We start from the raw sequence: 21,429 nt of genomic DNA, 5'->3' as shown, positions 1-21,429 counted from the left end.
TTATTCTTACTACCCCTTCCTCACTCCCTCCATCCCCGGGAAACACTGAGCAGCAGAAGAAACTAAAATAAAAACAAATGGAAATAAGGAAAGAAAGAATCAGGCCTTGGTTTCCCCTGTCTCATGGTGATCAGTGATCTGGCTGTGTGTTTTCCTGGGCTGGGAGGTAGGGACTGATAACTCAGACAGTGTGGTTGAGCCCTCCCTCCATCCCTCCATCCATCCCGCCATAGTCTCCAGAGGCTAGCACCTGTTATCATCCGTGTTGTTGTAGGGTTCGTGCAGGTCTTTAGTGCGGGGCCCTCTAGGCTGGGGAGGGGGGACCTTGTGGGGCCCGGGGTGGGTGGGGCCGTGGTGGTGTTGCGAGGAGGGGGAAGAGGCACGGTACCCGTTGGGGAGACGTCGAGTGGGGGGTGGCTGCTGCCCCTGGGGGGTGGGGGTGGTGTTGGGTGGGGGCGCGTGGCGGGAAGTCCTGGGCGAGTTGCGGGAGTGGGGGTTGTTGGGGTGGGAGTTGTTTGGGTGCGGGTTGATAGGGTGCTGCTGCTGTGGGGTTGGGGGATGGTTTAGCACGGGGAGAGTAGGGTGGTTGAGGGGGTGAGGCTTGTGAGGGTTGCCCTGTGTGGGGCTCTGCTCGTAGGGAGGCGGTTTGTGGTGCTCACGGTCGTAATCCTGGTAGTCCTGGTTGTAGAAGCAGCCGTCGCCCTCCAGCGACCCACTCTCTCCTCCTCCTCCTCCCCCATCCCCCCAGCGGGGAGGGGGTGGCAGACTTGGTTGGGTGAGCCATGGTGGGGCGGGGGAGGTCCCTGGGGGGGCTCAGGGGAGAAGCGGTGAGGGGCGGGGGTGGAATTGCGCCCCAGGGGCTGGGCTCCGGGAGGTGTGGCCATGGCTTTACGGACAACAGGAGAGTAGGTGACGTGTGGGCGGGGCGTTGCTGGGGTCTGAGGGAGTTGCCGACGGCCTCGTCTCGGGGAACTGGTCCCCGAGGTAGAGGGAGCGGGACTTTCGCTCACCGAACTACTGCCCTACACGAACATTGAAGGCAAATAAAAAAAGAACCATAAAATTAACGACGACACGAACAGAGAGAGGGAGGAAGAGAGAGAGGGAGGAAGAGAGAAAGGGAGGAAGAGAGAAAGGGAGGAAGAGAGAAAGGGAGGAAGAGGGAGTCAGGGAGGGAGGGAGGGAGGTAAGAAGGAAGAGAGAGAGGGAGGGAAAAGAAAGGGAGTGAGAAAAAGAGAGAAAGAGAAAGACAAAGAGAGATAAATAAAGAGAGGGAGAAAGAGAACAACAGACAATAACAACAAGAACAACAACAGCGACGAGAAGAAGAAGAAGAAGAAGAGAGCAATCAGGAGAGTGTGAGGGAAGGAAGGATGCCGGGAAAAGAAAGACAAAAAAGAAAGAAAGAGAAGAGATATATAGAAAATGATGGGAGTCAGCATACACCGTAGAAAACAGAGAAAAGCGATGAGTCATGAAGAATAAAGAGAGGACACAAAAACAACAGGAGAAAAGAAAAGAAGAGATCAGATCTGACACAGTAGGCCTCAAAATGGTGATTGTGAAGGTACCCACAATGCACTCTTTCAATGTTGTTGCCTTGTTCAGTCTGTCTCTTATCTAAATCTATGTTGTTAACCAATCACCTCTGTGTGTAAGTGTGTGTCTAAACTGCTGAATCCTATAAACAACAATAGTTAATGAATAGACAATGTATGGAAGTGTCAAAAAGGGAAACACAAGAGATAGTCAGCCGCCTAAAGATATTTAGGCCAAGGAGATGGGGGAGACACTCAAGGTAGAACTAAAAGGAGAACCTGAGGCTAAAACAGTTAGAGAGGTGGCTCAATGTTGACACACATCATAGATGCCCACCTGTCTGTGTGTCATGCACTCTCTGCCCTCGCTGGGTGACCGTGACCAGCGACGGTCGTGCTCCCTATCCCGGTCGTGGTCTCTGTCTCCTCGGGGCTGTCTGTGACCACCGTGCTCTCCCCCCCGGTCGGCGCGGTCTGGTGTGTAGCGCTCCTTGTCCACAGAGCCGCTGTGATGGTGGTGGTGATGGTGGTGGTGTTTGCGGTCTTTCTGCCGACTGCGGTCTCTGTCGCGGTCACGGTCCTTCTCCTTGGGTGGCAGGTCACCTGACTGAGTGGTGGTGCTCAAGTCTGTGCCCAGTCCTGCCGGAATGGAGGCCAGTTATTGTTGTCATCATGGTATCTCTAGGGTCTTTGTAACCATGACAACATGACAACATCAAACACACTTTTATACAGTAGCAACTCAGGGAACTAAGTACGTTCTCCTCACACACTCTCTGACTCACACACATTCTGTCTCTGTCTCTGACCTGTATCTGCGTCTGTATATCGACACAGTGACCGCTCGGAGGCCCGGTGGCTTCGGTCGCGGCGTCGGTGGCTGTGCCTCGGTGCTCCGCCCTCCTCGGGGATCACATACTCCATTGCATAATCATCGGCCCCTCCCCTTTCCCTCTGGCCCCTCCCAGATCGACTGTGACCAAGGGAGGAGGCCGAGCGCTTCATAGGACTATTATCTGTTATAGTCTGAGAGAGTGGGATGGAGAAAGAGAGCGAGAGAGGGATGATGGGAGAGTGGGATGGAGAAAGAGAGCGAGAGAGGGATGATGGGAGAGTGGGATGGAGAAAGAGAGAGAGAGAGGGATGATGGGAGAGTGGGATGGAGAAAGAGAGAGAGAGGGATGATGGGAGAGTGGGATGGAGAAAGAGAGCGAGAGAGGGATGATGGGAGAGTGGGATGGAGAAAGAGAGCGAGAGAGGGATGATGGGAGAGTGGGATGGAGAAAGAGAGAGAGAGAGGGATGATGGGAGAGAGGGGATGGGAGAGTGGGATGGAGGAGAGGGATGATGGGAGAGTGGGATGGAGAAAGAGAGAGAGAGAGGGATGATGGGAGAGTGGGATGGAGAAAGAGAGAGAGAGAGGGATGATGGGAGAGTGGGATGGAGAAAGAGAGACAGAGAGGGATGATGGGAGAGTGGGATGGAGAAAGAGAGAGAGAGGGATGATGTGAGAGTGGGATGGAGAAAGAGAGAGAGCGAGGGATGATGGGAGAGTGGGATGGAGAAAGAGAGAGAGAGAGAGGGATGATGGGAGAGTGGGATGGAGAAAGAGAGAGAGAGAGGGATGATGGGAGAGTGGGATGGAGAAAGAGAGCGAGAGAGGGATGATGGGAGAGTGGGATGGAGAAAGAGAGAGAGAGAGGGATGATGGGAGAGTGGGATGGAGAAAGAGAGAGAGAGTGGGATGATGGGAGAGTGGGATGGAGAAAGAGAGAGAGAGAGGGATGATGGGAGAGTGGGATGGAGAAAGAGAGAGAGAGAGAGAGAGAGGGATGATGGGAGAGTGGGATGGAGAAAGAGAGGGAGAGAGGGATGATGGGAGAGTGGGATGGAGAAAAGAGAGAGAGAGGGATGATGGGAGAGTGGGATGGAGAGAGAGAGAGCGAGGGATGATGGGAGAGTGGGATGGAGAAAAGAGAGAGAGATGAGGGATGGGATGGGAGATGATGGGAGAGTGGGATGGAGAAAGAGAGAGAGCGAGGGATGATGGGAGAGTGGGATGGAGAAAGAGAGAGATGATGTGAGAGTGGGATGGAGAAAGAGAGAGAGAGAGGGATGAAGGGAGAATGGGATGGAGAAAGAGAGAGAAGGATGATGGGAGAGTGGGATGGAGAAAGAGAGAGAGAGAGGGATGATGGGAGAGTGGGATGGAGAAAGAGAGAGAGGGATGATGGGAGAGTGGGATGGAGAAAGAGAGAGGGATGATGGGAGAGTGGGATGGAGAAAGAGAGAGACAGAGAGGGATGATGGGAGAGTGGGATGGAGAAAGAGAGAGAGAGGGATGATGGGAGAGTGGGATGGAGAAAGAGAGAGAGAGGGATGATGGGAGAGTGGGATGGAGAAAGAGAGAGAGAGGGATGATGGGAGAGTGGGATGGAGAAAGAGAGAGAGGGATGATGGGAGAGTGGGATGGAGAAGAGAGAGAGAGGGATGATGGGAGAGTGGGATGGAGAAGAGAGAGAGGGATGATGGGAGAGTGGGATGGAGAAAGAGAGAGAGAGGGATGATGGGAGAGTGGGATGGAGAAAGAGAGAGAGAGGGATGATGGGAGAGTGGGATGGAGAAAGAGAGAGAGCGAGGGATGATGGGAGAGTGGGATGGAGAAAGAGAGAGAGAGAGAGAGGGATGATGGGAGAGTGGGATGGAGAAAGAGAGAGAGAGGGATGATGGGAGAGTGGGATGGAGAAAGAGAGAGCGAGGGATGATGGGAGAGTGGGATGGAGAAAGAGAGAGAGAGAGGGATGATGGGAGAGTGGGATGGAAAAGAGAGAGAGAGAGAGAGAGAGGGATGATGGGAGAGTGGGATGGAGAAAGAGAGAGAGAGGGATGATGGGAGAGTGGGATGGAGAAAGAAAGAGAGAGAGAGGGATGATGGGAGAGTGGGATGGAGAAAGAGAGGGAGGGAGAGATGATGGGAGAGTGGGATGGAGAAAGAGAGAGATGATGTGAGAGTGGGATGGAGAAAGAGAGAGAGGGAGGATGGGAGAGTGGGATGGAGAAAGAGAGAGAGAGGGATGATGGGAGAGTGGGATGGAGAAAGAGAGAGAGAGAGGGATGATGGGAGAGTGGACAGAGAGGAGAAGAGTAGTCACACAGCAGGCTTCTCGGGTTTACTTTCCTCATGTCTCCTTTCTATAGTCTCCAGACATAATGGGGAAACGGAGTGTGTCGACCTGTGTGTGTGTATATATTGTATAGTTGTTTACCTGACTTTTACATGTGTGTGCTTCTACATTCCTACCATATACAGTATAGCCTTGTAGAGGTGGGTACCAGGTAACCCATGACAACCCCCCCCATACTGTTCCACACACATGCCTGTATTAGTATCATATATACATCATGCTGCCTCAGGCAGAGAGAGAGAGAAAGAGAGCGAGAGAGAGAGAGTGAGAAAAAAGAGAAGAGGACGAAGACAAACAAGAAAGGGAGGCAATAGGCCTGACATGCATCCAGGACTTCATCTGGAAAGATAGGTCAGTATCTCCTAATCCCCCCAAAAGACTAATCCACCCCGTCCCCACCCAATCCCTCCCCCAAAATCATAACACAATCCTATAGGCCTGACATGCATCCAGGACTTCATCTGGAAAGATAGGTCAGTATCTCCTAATCCCCCCAAAAGACTAATCCACCCCGTCCCCACCCAATCCCTCCCCCAAAATCATAACACAAGGCTCTGCCAGCCCCCTCTGCCAGCGTGCACATAGGAGCTGTCCCGAGTCCTCAGCCCCACTCAGGAGTTCTCTTTCTGGGGCACGGGGAGCCGCTCTGACCTCCTAGGGCTGCTGGACACCAGGACAGTGCCTATAATGCTACTGGTACACACCTGCATACTGTATATACCAGGCCTGCTCAGTACTAGTCCGCCAGTGTCTGTTGGTTTCCGATTCTATATTGAACGAAGGGATCATTTGGATGTAGAGTTAACTCCCCTGGTATTCCAGGTTGAAACCAGAATAGATGATAATGGACTGAAACCAGCAGACAGTGTGTAGCTAGGATACCCTCACACACACAAACACACATGGAGACACATACACCAAGCACACACTAATCACAAACAACAAACACACTCACCAAGCATACACACACAGGAAAACACACACATGCATGCACACACGCACAAAATCACTCCAACAAGGACACACATACTCCTGACCTGCATGCAACACCAACACCAATACATCAGCACAGACAAGCACACAGGCATGATACACCCAACACACGTGGTACACCCAACACACGTGATACACCCAACAAACGTGGTACACCCAACACAGAGCAGCAGCAGGAAGAGAGAGAGACAGAGAAGCTCCTACCCTGCAATCAGTCAGTCTTATGTTTCAACAAACAGGGTAGTCAAAGACAAATAGAAGGGGAGGAGTATTCAGTCAAAATGACTAATTGTGTATAGCCAAGTCAACAACCTTTGTTGAGTTGCAATTTTTTTAAACTTATGAAATCAAGTTGAATCGGCTAAGCACTATGTGTGAACTTAACTTAGAAATTCACAACCATGAAGTCAAATCAACTGAAGCAACATAACTGCTGTGTTGACAAAAAAAGTTCAGATGACTAAAATTAATCAAATTATCTGAATTTATGAAATCCAGTTGAATCAGCTAAGAACCTTGTGTTTAAATGACTTAGAAATTCACAAGCATGTTAGGAGATGACATGAGGAGAGAGAGACAGAGATGGAGACAGACAGAGAAAGAGAGAAATGGTTATCGTGAGTGAGTGAATCAGTGAGTGAGAGAGAAAAGAAGGGGGAGAGATGAGGAAGACAGGGTACATACACTGAGGTTATTTCCACGCTGCCTCCCTTTCCTTCGCTGCTGTGTGAGCACAGAGAAGACACACACACACACCACAGCCATGGATACAGCACAGGTAGGGCACACACAGACACACAGAAGAGGACAGAGGGACAGGGAAGGAGAGAGGGATGGATACGCAAATAAATAGCGAAGGGAGAGGTGAAAAAGGTAAGGGGAGGGGGTGAAAATCGGATAACGGGGGAGGCACGGGCAGAGAGCGAGGGAGAAATGGAGAGGGGGATAAATATGGGTGGGGATAACCCGGAAAGAAAGGGAGGTGAGAGGGAGGAGAGGAGAGGAGAGAGAGAGAGAGAGAGAGAGAGAGAGAGAGAGAGAGAGAGAGAGAGAGAGAGAGAGAGAGAGAGAACCCGGTTAGACACAAAAGCAGCGGTGAGGGGAGAAACAACACTTACCACAGTAGAGCACAGACACTGGAGGGCCAGAGACAGTGTTATAGACAGGGTCACCATGGCAACAACACTACCATCTACACCACAGTCACCAATAGCAACAACACCCATCAACACCATAACACACCATGCTACTAGGGAAAAAACAACAGTATGGTGAAGTACAGTGTAAAGGCTCAACTTATGACACACAAGAGTACAAAAGAAGACTGGATGACACACACACACACACACACACATACTCTGTCAGGACATTAGGACATAGTCACACATACACACATAGCAGCAGCATTTGTTTAAAGTTGGCAGAATCCTATTTATTATATATTTTTTAGCTTGAGAATGACAGTACACTACTAGACCACCTGATCAATACCTTCTCAAAGAAATATTGACCCCAAAATGACACTAGATCATTGGTAGTTGGGCAAGATTTCAAATTCAAACCTGGTTGAAACAAAACACCACATTTCAAGTCACCTTTGTAGCAAAACCATTAGAGAAGAGGGAAAGAAAGAAAATTTAGATGGAAGATAATAACTTTAGCTGGAGAGAGAAAGAGAAATAAAGATTGATTTGGATAGAAGATAAGAACTGAGGCTGGAGAGAGAAAAGGGAAGAGAAAGAACTAAGGTTTGGGGCTTGACAGCCGTGATAGTTATGAGGGCAGAAGAATGTACATCTTAGCTGGTGTGTGTGTGTGTGTGTGTGTGTGTGTGTGTGTGTGTGTGTGTGTGTGTGTGTGTGTGTGTGTGTGTGTGTGTGTGTGTATGTGTGTGTGTATCTGTGTGTGTGTGTGTGTGTGTGTGTGTGTGTGTGTGTGTGTGTGTGTGTGTGTGTGTGTGTGTGTGTGTGTGTGTGTGTGTGTGTGTGTGTGTGTGTGTGTGGCAGCGGAAGGAGACACAGAGTACTCTATGACAAAATGAGTGGTGGATCTCCAAAGCACAAGAAAATCAACCTGGTGGGGACAGATAAAACATGCACAAGTTGTGTGATGCCCCGAAGACAACCCAAGAAGTTTTCTCTGTCCCCTAAGATGTCCAGAGGTGAAGTTGACTACTCAGACCTGGAGGAGCTCCAAACACTGCCCACCATCCAGAGCTTTGATCTGCACCACCATCAGGTCACTGAAGAATAACTAAACTCCTGGACATGACTCCATCCCTGCTAAGATCCTAAAACTGGGGGGCTATCTCTGTACCAGAGCAGTTTGCCCTTTCCTTTCTGAGATATGGAGACAAGAGCACATCCCGATCAATGTGGGGCAAGTTCGTCTGGGGAAACAGCAGGGACATATCATTCCTTCCAGTTGCTGTCGAAGTCCTGGTGAAGGTCTTCCACCACAGAATCATCGACACCATCACTGAAGATCTGCTACCGGAGTCCCAGTGCAGCTTCAGAATGAACAGAAGCATGGTGGACATGATCTTCAGTGCACACCAACTACAGGAAAAGTTCAGTGAACAGACACAAGACCTGTTCATGGCCTTTCTGGATCTCTGCAAAGCCTTTGACACAGTACACCGTGAACTCCCTTGGAAGGTCCTCCTGCAGTATGGCTGCACTGGGACATGTGTGAACATCCTGCGTCAGATCCATGAGGAGATGGTGGCCAGAGTAAGAATTAGCCATCAGGAGTCTGAACCCTTTTAGAATTGGTACTGGTGTGAGGCAAGCGTGTGTGCTTGCGCCGGTCGTATTCAATGTCTTCTTCCTGTGTCACATCAGTCCTGCACAAGGACATGGAAACAGAGAGTGGGGTGACCCTGGACTTAAGATTGGACAGGAAATTCTTCAACATTAGGAAGCTCCAAGCTGCCATAAAGATCAAAGCTTAATAACAAGTACTTGAGCTCCAGTTTGCGGATGATTGCGCTCTTGTGGCACATACCCCAGAAGCCCTACAAGTCACACTCAGAGCAGCTGTGAGAGCATACAGCCTAATGGGGCTGTCTGTTAACATCCCAAGAACAGAGGTCCTATGTCAGTGGTCATCTGATCCTCCACCTGAAACACCTCCATTCTCCATCTCAGACTCCTCACTTCCCATTGAATCACATTTTAAATATCTTGGAAGCATCCCCTCGACCAGGATATCCAGAATCAGGTCAAACAGACTTTGTCATCTGTTGGACTGCTAAGGAAGAATGTTTTGGACAACAGCAACCTGCACCTCCACACCAAAGTTGCAGTCTACCAGGCAGTGTGTGTATCTACACTCCTTTATGGATGTGAAACATGTACAGTCTACAGCCGACACACTGGAGTCCTTTCACATAGAAGGCCTTCAACGCACTTTGAAAGTGACCTGGCAGGACCGTGTTCCACACTCAGAGATCCTACAGAAAACCGGCTGCATGAGTATTGAAGCGTCCATCACACACCACCAGCTTAGATGGCTCGGCGATGCCATCCGGACGCCGGAGGACCGCCTGCCGCGAAGTACGCTGTACGGACAGCTACAACTGGGCCGTCGCTCTTCAGGTGGGCAGAGAAAGTGTCTAAAGGACCCAACTGAAGACATCACTAAAGAAGTGTGGGGTAAACTCTGCCTCCCTCCAGACTGCTGCGGAATGCTCCACCTGGCGTGGCCTCTGCCCTGGAGTGCAGTTGACCGAGGAAAAAAGGACTGAACGTAGACCATGACTTCACCGGCCTCAACAGGACAGGCCTTTGTGTGCTCTGTCTGTGGCAACAGTGTGCATCCCGCATCAGATTATACAGTCATCAGTGAACTCACAAGCAGTAGTGGAAGTCATCATCGGATACAATGGACTACCTTAAACAAAGAGTGTGTGTGTGACAATATAGCAGAGATGACTTGGTGCTGGATGAGAAGGGACAACCACAGTAACACACCTCCATGCAGTAGGGGATGAGTGTAGAGGAGGAGAAGAGGAGAGGAGAGGGGAGGAAGAGTGGGGTGTTGGGGTGTTTGGTATGGTAGTCTGTAAGACTTACCTGTAAGTCTGTCTGGCAAACATCCTATGGGCGATATTTCAACAGCATAGAAAGGGGAGCTATCGTCAAAATGCATGATATCACGTCAAATACCATGCATTTATAAAAACAAATATGCTTGAAAGTGTCAGGTGTCCATTTTCAGCAATGTTTTATAGTATTTTGTTATGCACTGTGTTGGATTATAAACAGTCTGTCTCTAGTCTTTGTGTGTCTCGAGTCATGTAGCTTATCGTGGAGATTGAGTCAAGGAGATGGAAAGAGGGAGCGAGAGAGGGAGGGAGGAGAGGAAATGAGGGGTGCTCACTTGGTTGTCGCCTGGAAGGCGTGGCATGGAAGCGGCCCTTCCGTGGCCTTCCATTGGCTGAAAGTGCTCGGTATCCGAGTAACCGTCACGCCCCATCTCTCTCATCTCTACCGTCTGCAAAATAGAGTGAGAGCAGGCGTGACTGTGATGAAGGAATATGACGGGGACAATGGAGTGTTTGTCATCCTTTATCCCATGTGAGTGTGGGGGAATGTAGTGTACACAGCACAGGAGGTTGGTGGGACCTTAATTGGGGAGGACGAGCTTGTGTTAATGGTTGGATTGGAATGAATGGAATAGTATCAAATACATTGATGGTTTCCATGTGTTTGATGACATTCCATTTGCTCCGTTCCAGCTATTGTTATGAGCCATCTTCCCCTCAGCAGCTTCCTGTGGTGTACAGTAGCATGTAGTGTAGTTTGGGAGGGACGGGGGTTTGAGCCTGGGAAATGGGGACGGGGGAAGGTTTAAGACTAGGTTTAGATCTAGTGCGAGGGGCTAGGGCTGTGGTCTAGGAGCTAAGACTTGGACCTGGACTTGGATCAAGAGCAGGAACTGCTGAGGCTGAGGCAGAGGGCTTCAGTACAGGTGGATAAGGTACAAGGGGCTTCGGTACAGGGGGCTTCAGTACAGGTGGATAAGGTACAAGGGGCTTCGGTACAGGGGGTACAGAGGGCTTCAGGTGGTACAGGGGGCTTTACAGGGGGTACAGGTGGCTTCGGTACAGGGGGCTTTGGTACAGGGGGCTTTGGTACAGGGGGCTTCGGTACAGGGGCTTCGGTACAGGGGGCTTTGGTACAGGTGGCTTTGGTACAGGGGGCTTTGGTACAGGGGCTTTACAGGTGGATAAGGTACAGGGGCTTCGGTACAGGGGGGGGCTTTGGTACAGGGGGGCTTTGGTACAGGTGGCTTCGGTACAGGGGGCTTTGGTACAGGGGCTTCGGCTTCGGCACACAGGGGCTTCAGGGGCTTGCAGGGGGCTTCAGTACAGGTGGATAAGGTACAAGGGGCTTCGGCACAGGGGGCTTCAGTACAGGTGGATAAGAGGGCTTCGGTACAGGGGGCTTTGGTACAGGTGGCTTTGGTACAGGGGGCTTTGGTACAGGGGGCTTTGGTACAGGGGGCTTCGGTACAGGGGGCTTCGGTGCAGGGGCCTTCAGTACAGGTGGATAAGGTACAAGGGGCTTCGGTACAGGGGGCTTCGGTGCAGAGGGCTTCGGTATAGGGGGCTTCAGTACAGGTGGATAAGGTACAAGGGGCTTCGGTACAGGGGGCTTCAGTACAGGTGGATAAGGTACAAGGGGCTTCGGTACAGAGGGCTTCGGTACAGGGGGCTTTGGTACAGGGGCTTCAGGGGGTGCAGGGGCCTTCAGTACAGGTGGATAAGGTACAAGGGGCTTCGGTACAGGTGGCTTCGGTACAGGGGGCTTCGGTGCAGAGGGCTTCGGTACAGGGGGCTTCAGTACAGGTGGATAAGGTACAAGGGGCTTCGGTACAGGGGGCTTCAGTACAGGTGGATAAGGTACAAGGGGCTTCGGTACAGGGGCTTCGGTACAGGGGCTTCGGTACAGGTGGATAAGGTACAAGGGGCTTCGGTACAGGGGGCTTCGGTACAGGTGGATAAGGTACAAGGGGCTTCGGTACAGGGGGCTTCAGTACAGGTGGATAAGGTACAAGGGGCTTCGGTACAGGGGCCTTCAGTACAGGTGGATAAGGTACAAGGGGCTTCGGTACAGGGGGCTTCAGTACAGGTGGATAAGGTACAAGGGGCTTCGGTACAGAGGGCTTCAGTACAGGTGGATAAGGTACAAGGGGCTTCGGTACAGGGGGCTTCAGTACAGGTGGATAAGGTACAAGGGGCTTCGGTACAGGGGGCTTCGGTGCAGAGGGGCTTCGGTACAGGGGGCTTCAGTACAGGTGGATAAGGTACAAGGGGCTTCGGTACAGGTGGATAAGGTACAAGGGGCTTCGGTACAGGGGGCTTCGGTACAGGGGGCTTCGGTACAGGTGGATAAGGTACAAGGGGCTTTGGTACAGGGGGCTTCAGTGCAGGTGGCTTCGGTAAAGGGGGCTTTGGTACAGGGGGCTTCTGTATAGGGGGGCTTCAATGCAGGGGATTCGGTACAGGGGGGCTTCAATGCAGGGGCTTCGGTACAGGGGGCTTCGGTACAGGGGGCTTCAGGGGTACAGGGGCTTCGGTACAGGGGGCTTACAGGGGGCTTTTCAGGGGTGCAGGTGGCTTCGGTATAGGGGCTTCAGGGGTGCAGGGGCTTCGGTACAGGGGGCTTCTTCGGTACAGGGGATAAGGTTCGGTATAGGGGCTTCAATGCAGGGGCTTCGGTATAGGGGCTTCAATGCAGGGGCTTCGGTGCAGGTGGCTTCGGTATAGGGGGCTTCAATGCAGGGGCTTCGGTGCAAGGGGCTTCGGTGCAGGGGGCTTCGGTGCATACAGGGGCTTCGGTACAGGGGGCTTCAATGCAGGGGGCTTCGGTACAGGGGGCTTCAATGCAGGGGGCTTTGGTGCAGGGTGCTTCGGTACAGGGGGCTTCGGTGCAGGTGGTTTCGGTACAGGGGGCTTCAGTACAGGTGGCTTAGGTACAAGGGGCTTCAGTACAGGTGGTTTCGGTACAGGGGCTTCAGAAACGGTACAGGTACAGGTGGCTTCGGTACAGGGGCTTCGGTGCAGGTGGCTTCGGTACACAGGGGCTTCGGTACAGGGGCTTCTGTACAAGGGGCTTCAGTACAGGTGGTATCGGTACAGGGGGCTTCGATGCAGGTGGCTTCGGTACAGGGGGCTTCGGTGCAGGTGGTTTCGGTACAGGGGGCTTCAGTACAGGTGGCTTCGGTACAGGGGGCTTCAATACAGGTGGCTTCGGTACAGGGGGCTTCGGTGCAGGTGGCTTCGGTACAGGGGGCTTCGGTACAGGGGGCTTTGGTACAGGGGGCTTCGGTACAAGGGGGCTTCGCACAGGGGCTTCGGTACAGGGGCTTCGGTGCAGGTGGCTTCAGGGGTACAGGGGCTTAGGTACAGGGGCTTCGGTACAGGGGCTTCGGTACAGGTGGGTGCAGGTGGTTTCGGTACAGGGGGCTTCAATGCAGTACAGGGGCTTCTGTACAGGGGGGACTTCAATGCAGGGGTTTCGGTACAGGGGCTTCAATGCAGGGGGCTTCGGTATAGGGGGCTTCGGTGCAGGGGCTTCAGTACAGGTGGCTTCGGTACAGGGGGCTTCAATGCAGGTGGCTTCGGTACAGGGGACTTCAATGCAGGGGCTTCGGTACACAGTACAGGGGGCTTCAATGCAGGGGGCTTCGGTATAGGGGCTTCAATGCAGGTGGCAAGGGGGTGCAGGGGCTTCGGTACACAGGGGGGGCTTCGGTGCAGGTGGCTTCGGTACATACAGGGGCTTCAATGCAGGTGGCTTCGGTGCAGGGGCTTCGGTACAGGGGCTTCAATGCAGGGGCTTCGGTATAGGGGCTTCAGGTGGATGCAGGGGGCTTCGGTACAGGGGGCTTCAATGCAGGGGGCTTGCAGGTGGTATAGGGGCTTCGGCACAGGGGGCTTCAGGTGGATACAGGGGGCTTCGGTACGGTGCAGGGTGCTTCGGTACAGGGGGCTTCGGTGCAGGTGGTACAGGGGGCTTCGGTACAGGTGGTTTCGGTACAGGGGCTTCAGTACAGGTGGCTTAGGTACAAGGGGCTTCAGTACAGGTGGTTTACAGGGGGTACAGCAGGGGCTTCACAGGTGGATACAGGTGGCTTAGGTACAAAGGGGCTTCAGGTGGTACAGGGGGCTTCAGGGGGTGCAGGTGGCTTCAGGTGGATAAGGTACAGGGGGCTTCGGTACAGGGGGCTTTGGTACAGGGGGCTTCGGTACAGGGGCTTGTACAGGTGGGTGCTTCGGTACAACAGGGGGCTTCGGTGCAGGTGGTTTCGGTACAGGGGGCTTCGGTGCAGGTGGCTTCGGTACAGGGGGCTTCGGTGCAGGTGGTTTCGGGACAGGTGGCTTCAGTACAGGTGGCTTAGGTACAAGGGGCTTCAGTACAGGTGGTTTGGGTACAGGGGGCTTCAGTACAGGTGGCTTAGGTACAAGGGGCTTCGGTACAGGGGGCTTCGGTGCAGGGGGCTTTGGTGCAGGGGGCTTCAGTACAGGTGGCTTAGGTACAAGGGGCTTCGGTACAGGGGGCTTCGGTGCAGGGGGCTTGCAGGTGGCTTCGGTGCAGGGGGCTTCGGTGCAGGTGGATAAGGTACAGGGGGCTTCGGTACAAGGGGCTTCGTGCAGGTGGCTCGGTTGGTGCAGGGGGCTTCAGGTGGATGCAGGTGGCTTCGGTGCAGGTGGCTTCGGTACAGGGGGGATTCGGTACAGGGTCGGCTTCGGTACAGGGGGCTTCAAGGGGTGCAGGGGCTTCGATGCAGGTGGCTTGCAGGTGGGCACAGGGGCTTCGGCTTCGGTACACAGGGGGCTTCGGTGCAGGGGGCTTCGGTGCAGGGGCTTCAGGGGCTTCGTGCAGGTGGCTTCGGTGCAGGGGCTTCAGGGGTGTACAGGTGGATAAGGGGGGCTTCGGTACAAGGGGCATGCAGGGGCTTCGGTGCAGGGGCTTTGATGCAGGTGGATAAGGTGCAAGGGGCTTGCAGGGGCTTCGGTACAGGGGCTTCGGTACAGGGGCTTCGTACAGGTGGATAAGGTACAGGGGGCAGGTGGATAAGGTGCAAGGGGTACAGGGGGCTTCGGTACAGGGGGCTTCGGTACAGGGGCTTCGTTGTACAGGGGGCTTCCGGTGCAAGGGGCTTCGGTACATGCAGGGGCTTCAGGGGGTGCAGGGGGTTCGGTGACACACCTACTCAAGTTTTTTCTTTATTTTTACTATTTTCTACATTGCAGAATAATAGTGAAGACATCAAAACTATGAAATAGCATATATGGAATCATGTAGTAGCCCAAAAAAGTGTGAAACAAATCAAAATATATTTTATATTTGAGGACTTTAAAGTAGCCACCATTTGCCTTGATGACAGCTTTGCACACGTTTGGCATTCTCTCAACCAGCTTCACGAGGTAGCCATCTGGAATGCATTTCATATAAGGTTAACAGGTGTGCCTTGGTAAAAGTAAATTTGTGGAATTTATTTCCTTTCTTAATGTATTTGAGCAAATCAGTTGTGTTGTGACAAAGTAGGGATGGTATAAAGAAGATAGCCCTATTTGGTAAAAGACCAAGTTCATATTATGGTAAGAACAGCTCTAATAAGTAAAGAGAAACGACAGTCCATCATTACTTTAAGACATGAAGATCAGTCAATTAAGAAAATGTCAAGAACATTGAAAGTTTCTTCAAATTAAGTCGCAAGAACCATCAAGCGCTATAATGAAACTGGCTCTCATGAGGATCTCCACAGGAATGGAAACCCAGAGTTACCTCTGCTGCAGAGGAACATTTCATTAGAGTTACCATTCTCAGAAATTGCAACCCAAATAAATGCTTTAGAATTCAAGTAAGACACATATCTCAACATCAACTGTTCAGAGGAGACTGAGTGAATCAGGCCTTCAGGGTCGAATTGCTGCAAAGATACCACTACTAAAGGACACCAATAAGAAGTAGAGACTTGCTTGGGCCAAGAAACACGAGCAATGGACATTAGAGCGGTGGAAATCTGTCCTTTGGTCTGATGAGTCCAAATTGGAGATTTTTGATCTTTGTGAGATGCAGAGTATGTGAACAGATGATCTTTGCATGTGTGGTTCCCTCCGTGAAGCATGGAGGAGGAGGTGTGATGTTGTGGGGTTGCTCTGATGGTGACACTGTCTGTGATTTATTTAGAATTCAAGGCACACTTAACCAGCATGGCTACCACAGCATTCTGCAGCGATATGCTCTCCCATCTGGTTTGCGCTTAGTGGGACTATCATTTGTTTTTCAATATGACAATGTCCCAAAACACACCTTCAGGCTGTGTAAGGGCTGTTTGACCAAGAATGTGAGTGATGGAGTGTTTAATCAGATGACCTGGCCTCCACAATCACCCGACCTCAACCCAATTGAGATGGTTTGGGACGGGTTGGACCACAGAGTAAAAGAAAAACAGCCAACAAGTGCTCAGCATATGTGGAAACTCCTTCAAGACTACTGGAAAAGCATTCCAAGTGACTACCTCATGAAGCTGGTTGAGAGAATGCCAAGAGAGTGCAAAGCTGTCATCAAGGCATGTGATGGCTACTTTGAATAATCTCAAATGTATTTTGATTGGTTTAACACTTTTCTGGTTACTACATTATTCCATATGTGCTACTTCATAGTTTTGATGTCTAGTAAAAATAAAGAAAAACCCTTGAATGAGAAAGTGTGTCCAAACCGAACCTTTGACTGGAAATATATACATATATATTTAACCAAAACATATGGGGGATTGGAACTGATGCATACAATTACATTGATGGAAGCTACAATCTATCTGGAATATTAAAGCTGATCTACACCCTAAAACAAATAAAAATAACAATAATAAAAAAATGAACAGTTCTTGTGCTGACGTTGCTTCCAGAAGCCGTTTGGAACTTGATGCAACCGAGGACAGACGAGTTTTACTCGCTACACGCGTCAGCACTCGGCGGTCCCGTTCTGTGAGCTTGTGTGGCCTACCACTTTGCGGCTGAGCCATTGTTGCTCCCAGACATTGCCACTTCACAATAACAGCACTTACAGTTGACCAGAGCAGCTCTAGCAGGGAAGAAATTTGACGAACTGACTTGTTTGAAAGGTGGCATCCTATGACGGTGCCAGGTTGAAAGTCACTTAGCTCTTCAGTAAGGCCATTCTACTTCCAATGTTTGTCTATTGAGATTGCATGGCTGTGTGCTTGATTTTATACACCTGTCAGAAACGGGTTTGGCTGAAATAGCCGAATCCACTAATTTGAAGAGGTGTTCACATACTTTTGTATATACAGTGCCTTGCGAAAGTATTCGGCCCCCTTGAACTTTGCGAACTTTTGCCACATTTCAGACTTCAAACATAAAGATATAAAACTGTATTTTTTTGTGAAGAATCAACAACAAGTGGGACACAATCATGAAGTGGAACGACATTTATTGGATATTTCAAACTTTTTTAACAAATCAAAAACTGAAAAATTGGGCGTGCAAAATTATTCAGCCCCCTTAAGTTAATACTTTGTAGCGCCACCTTTTGCTGCGATTACAGCTGTAAGTCGCTTGGGGTATGTCTCTATCAGTTTTGCACATCGAGAGACTGAAATTTTTTCCCATTCCTCCTTGCAAAACAGCTCAAGCTCAGTGAGGTTGGATGGAGAGCATTTGTGAACAGCAGTTTTCAGTTCTTTCCACAGATTCTCGATTGGATTCAGGTCTGGACTTTGACTTGGCCATTCTAACACCTGGATATGTTTATTTTTGAACCATTCCATTGTAGATTTTGCTTTATGTTTTGGATCATTGTCTTGTTGGAAGACAAATCTCCGTCCCAGTCTCAGGTCTTTTGCAGACTCCATCAGATTTTCTTCCAGAATGGTCCTGTATTTGGCTCCATCCATCTTCCCATCAATTTTAACCATCTTCCCTGTCCCTGCTGAAGAAAAGCAGGCCCAAACCATGATGCTGCCACCACCATGTTTGACAGTGGGTATGGTGTGTTCAGGGTGATGAGCTGTGTTGCTTTTACGCCAAACATAACGTTTTGCATTGTTGCCAAAAAGTTCAATTTTGGATTCATCTGACCAGAGCACCTTCTTCCACATGTTTGGTGTGTCTCCCAGGTGTCTTGTGGCAAACTTTAAACAACACTTTTTATGGATATCTTTAAGAAATGGCTTTCTTCTTGCCACTCTTCCATAAAGGCCAGATTTGTGCAATATACGACTGATTGTTGTCCTATGGACAGAGTCCACCTCAGCTGTAGATCTCTGCAGTTCATCCAGAGTGATCATGGGCCTCTTGGCTGCATCTCTGATCAGTCTTCTCCTTGTATGAGCTGAAGGTTTAGAGGGACGGCCAGGTCTTGGTAGATTTGCAGTGGTCTGATACTCCTTCCATTTCAATATTATCGCTTGCACAGTGCTCCTTGGGATGTTTAAAGCTTGGGAAATCTTTTTGTATCCAAATCCGGCTCTAGACTTCTTCACAACAGTATCTCGGACCTGCCTGGTGTGTTCCTTGTTCTTCATGATGCTCTCTGCGCTTTTAACGGACCTCTGAGACTATCACAGTGCAGGTGCATTTATTTGATTACACACAGGTGGATTGTATTTATCATCATTAGTAATTTAGGTCAACATTGGATCATTCAGAAATCCTCACTGAACTTCTGGAGAGAGTTTGCTGCACTGGAAGTAAAGGGGCTGAATAATTTTGCACGCCCAATTTTTCAGTTTTTGATTTGTTAAAAAAGTTTGAAATATCCAATAAATGTCGTTCCACTTCATGATTGTGTCCCACTTGTTGTTGATTCTTCACAAAAAATACAGTTTTATATCTTTATGTTTGAAGCCTGAAATGTGGCAAAAGGTCGCAAAGTTCAAGGGGGCCGAATACTTTCGCAAGGCACTGTATATAGCATACTTCAATTCCTTTTTAAACCGGTACTGGGTTACTGTCAGACAAGTCCAGTGACACTTGTGGGTGTCGTAAAGCAAAATGGAGAACACCATCTTTTGGACGCTATAGACGTTTTCGTGAGAAGACCGATATTCGGGATGTCTCCTGGTCTGACAAACAGTGCTGTCGTTCTGCCACTTTCCACCGCAAATGCAGAAGGCCGACATGGCGTATCCGGTGGATTGAGACGCAGCCAATACAACAAAACAGATGGATTTTGATTTTGATAATATTATGTTATTTAGGGCTTGGGGGATGAGGGTTTGGGGGCTGAGGGTTTGGGGGCTGTGTGCTTGGGGGATGAGGGCTTGGAGGTTGTGGGCCTGGGGGCTGAGGGGGATAGACGGGTATGGGATGTGAATGGTGGGAGGGTTTAAGCAGGCATAGCCAATCAGGGCAGGTTATAGGGAAACCATCATGTTCACATTTTCCCAATAACTAACTAACTCCTGGGCCCTTCATGTAGATCTGAAAGGATTAGTAATGACTCAAAGCCATTAGATGAATGTGCTGTATTGCTTACACCTCTACACCTTTCAGATCTGTCTAAGTGCCTATAGGGGAGAGGAGCTGTAGGGACCATATGGAATTGGACAATAGTCAGGACTAAAACAGAGCCAGCGGTGTACGAGTTGATTCAACAATGACCCTAAATATCCTGTAAGGAAAGAGCACCAGGACACGAGCTCTATATGAACCAGTCCAGTGAAATCATGTGGATGTTCAGACAACATGAAACATGAATAGCATGAAAGAAAATCACTATTTCATGTTTACTGGGAACCATTTATTAGTGTGTTCTTGTGTGCAATGACATACTGTACATGTTACATGCACATACTGTATTGATCTGTATTTGTGCGTATGCATGTGCGTGTATGTACACTTCTGAGTTATGTCTGTTGTCCAGGGATTCTTCTGGATGCTGGTGTGTGTGCGCGCACCTGTGTGTATGTGTTACCTGCAAATTATGCCTGCTGTCCAGGCCATCCTCAGAGTGCTGTCCCTCAGGACTCCAGCTGCCTACTCTCTGGGACATCTCCTGAGCCCGCACTGTCACCCACGACTGGCTCTCTGGAAACCCCCCTCCACCGGTCTACAACACACAGACAGTCAGACAGGCCCCTTGCACACACACACACACACACACACACACACACACACACACACACACACACACACACACACACACACACACACACACACACACACACACACACACACACACACACACACACACACACACACACACACACACACACACACACACACACACACCACATCCCTCCACCGGTCTACAACACACAGACAGTCAGACAGACCCCTTGCACACACACACTCACGCCCCATCCGTCCACCGGTCTACAACACACACACACAGTCAGACCCGGGACATATATACACACGGATAGGCAAACACAGACACACGCATGCATACACACAAACCAGGCTCCATATACATCACCTTCATCAGACCCTTGCATTCAGCACTTGTATGAGGCTAACTGAATGCACTCATCCCCACAAACCCATACACCAGCCTTTCTGAACACACTACACACACACATACACACACAGGTCCTCTACACGTGAGGCGTGTCCGCCCAGCGTGTCGTCCTGCTCCTCCTTCTTGTGGATGACACTCCACCTGTGGAGCCACTACCCATCCTCCCTCTGGCTGCAGAGAAAGAGGGAGAGAGAAAACAGAGAGAGGGAGAGGACAGAGAGAGGGAGAGGACAGAGAGAGAGAGACCCAAAGAGAGAGTTGGATGGGGGGGTGGACAGGGGTCTACTCACAGGCTATTGATGGGATCTGCCGGTTGGGTAGGAGGGAGGCTGAGAGGCCCGTCCTGGATGGGGGAGGGCGGCTCCACGCGCTGAAACAGTAATGTCGTTCGATTCTGTGTGAGATACAACATGGCCGCCGGCTTTAAGGTAGACATACAGGAAATGGGGAAGGTGGAGAAGAAAGTGAGTTCAGAGCAGGTCACTGCATCCAGGGAGGAGGAAGGGTTTCAGTCAGCAGGGGCTGACTGAGCCAGAGCGCATTCTGTGAGGGGAGATGGAGTCCTGCTGTAAATGTGAGAATGGAAGGCTCATGCCAATGAATCATCTACTTCCAGGTCACCATGAATGAAGGGCATTAACCAGAGCCATAGCCACTGTATATGACCTACAGTATACAGTACCTAGCTATGGATTTGGAAGTGTTCCGTTGGATGCTACAAAGAGGTCTGGATTTGTCTGGCATTAACTAAGGTCTTTGTCTACAGTATTTTTTATCTGATCAGACAATTTGTATGTTGCTCATAGGAAAACATCTCAAATGACACTATTTCTGATTTTCACCTCGGCTTTGATTCAAAAGAAGTGCACTATAACATGAAAAGGGTGCTATTCAATACACAACCCAATCGACAGGATGGACAGTGTTTACCTCTCGACCTGATTGGATTTCAACCTTGACTTTTGACCCCCATTTGACCTCAAGCAGCTAAATGATCACTATCGGCAACCAGGAAATGAGAGTCTGTGGGTGGAGTTTGAGCCAGTCCAACAATCCATTAGAGCAGTAGAACAGCAAGACCAGGGAGGGAATAAGGAAGAGTTGAACAAGGCAGAACATCAGTGCAAAACCAATGGACAGATCCATCAGGAAGAGAACATTCCAAAGTCTCTGTTGAAAACAGACGTTGACACATAAGGAGAGGAGGGAGAA

General features: G+C 50.3%; 1 protein-coding gene across 1 annotated transcript in view; it reads right to left on the bottom strand.

The window, feature by feature from the left end:
- Positions 1 to 218: 218 nt before the first annotated feature.
- Positions 219 to 21,429, bottom strand: part of LOC135554532 (voltage-dependent P/Q-type calcium channel subunit alpha-1A-like) — a 176,832-nt gene continuing 155,621 nt past the window's right edge. The window contains 7 exon segments of the mRNA XM_064986876.1: positions 219 to 764; positions 767 to 1,022; positions 1,876 to 2,177; positions 2,348 to 2,564; positions 10,100 to 10,213; positions 19,672 to 19,798; positions 20,499 to 20,611. Coding sequence (XP_064842948.1) covers positions 244 to 764; positions 767 to 1,022; positions 1,876 to 2,177; positions 2,348 to 2,564; positions 10,100 to 10,213; positions 19,672 to 19,798; positions 20,499 to 20,611 — 1,650 coding nt within the window. The 3' untranslated portion in view covers positions 219 to 243.

Source organism: Oncorhynchus masou, chromosome 14 (genome assembly GCF_036934945.1).
Source record: "Oncorhynchus masou masou isolate Uvic2021 chromosome 14, UVic_Omas_1.1, whole genome shotgun sequence".
Taxonomy (NCBI): domain Eukaryota; kingdom Metazoa; phylum Chordata; class Actinopteri; order Salmoniformes; family Salmonidae; genus Oncorhynchus; species Oncorhynchus masou.
This window is presented reverse-complemented; position numbering and strand designations above follow the sequence as displayed.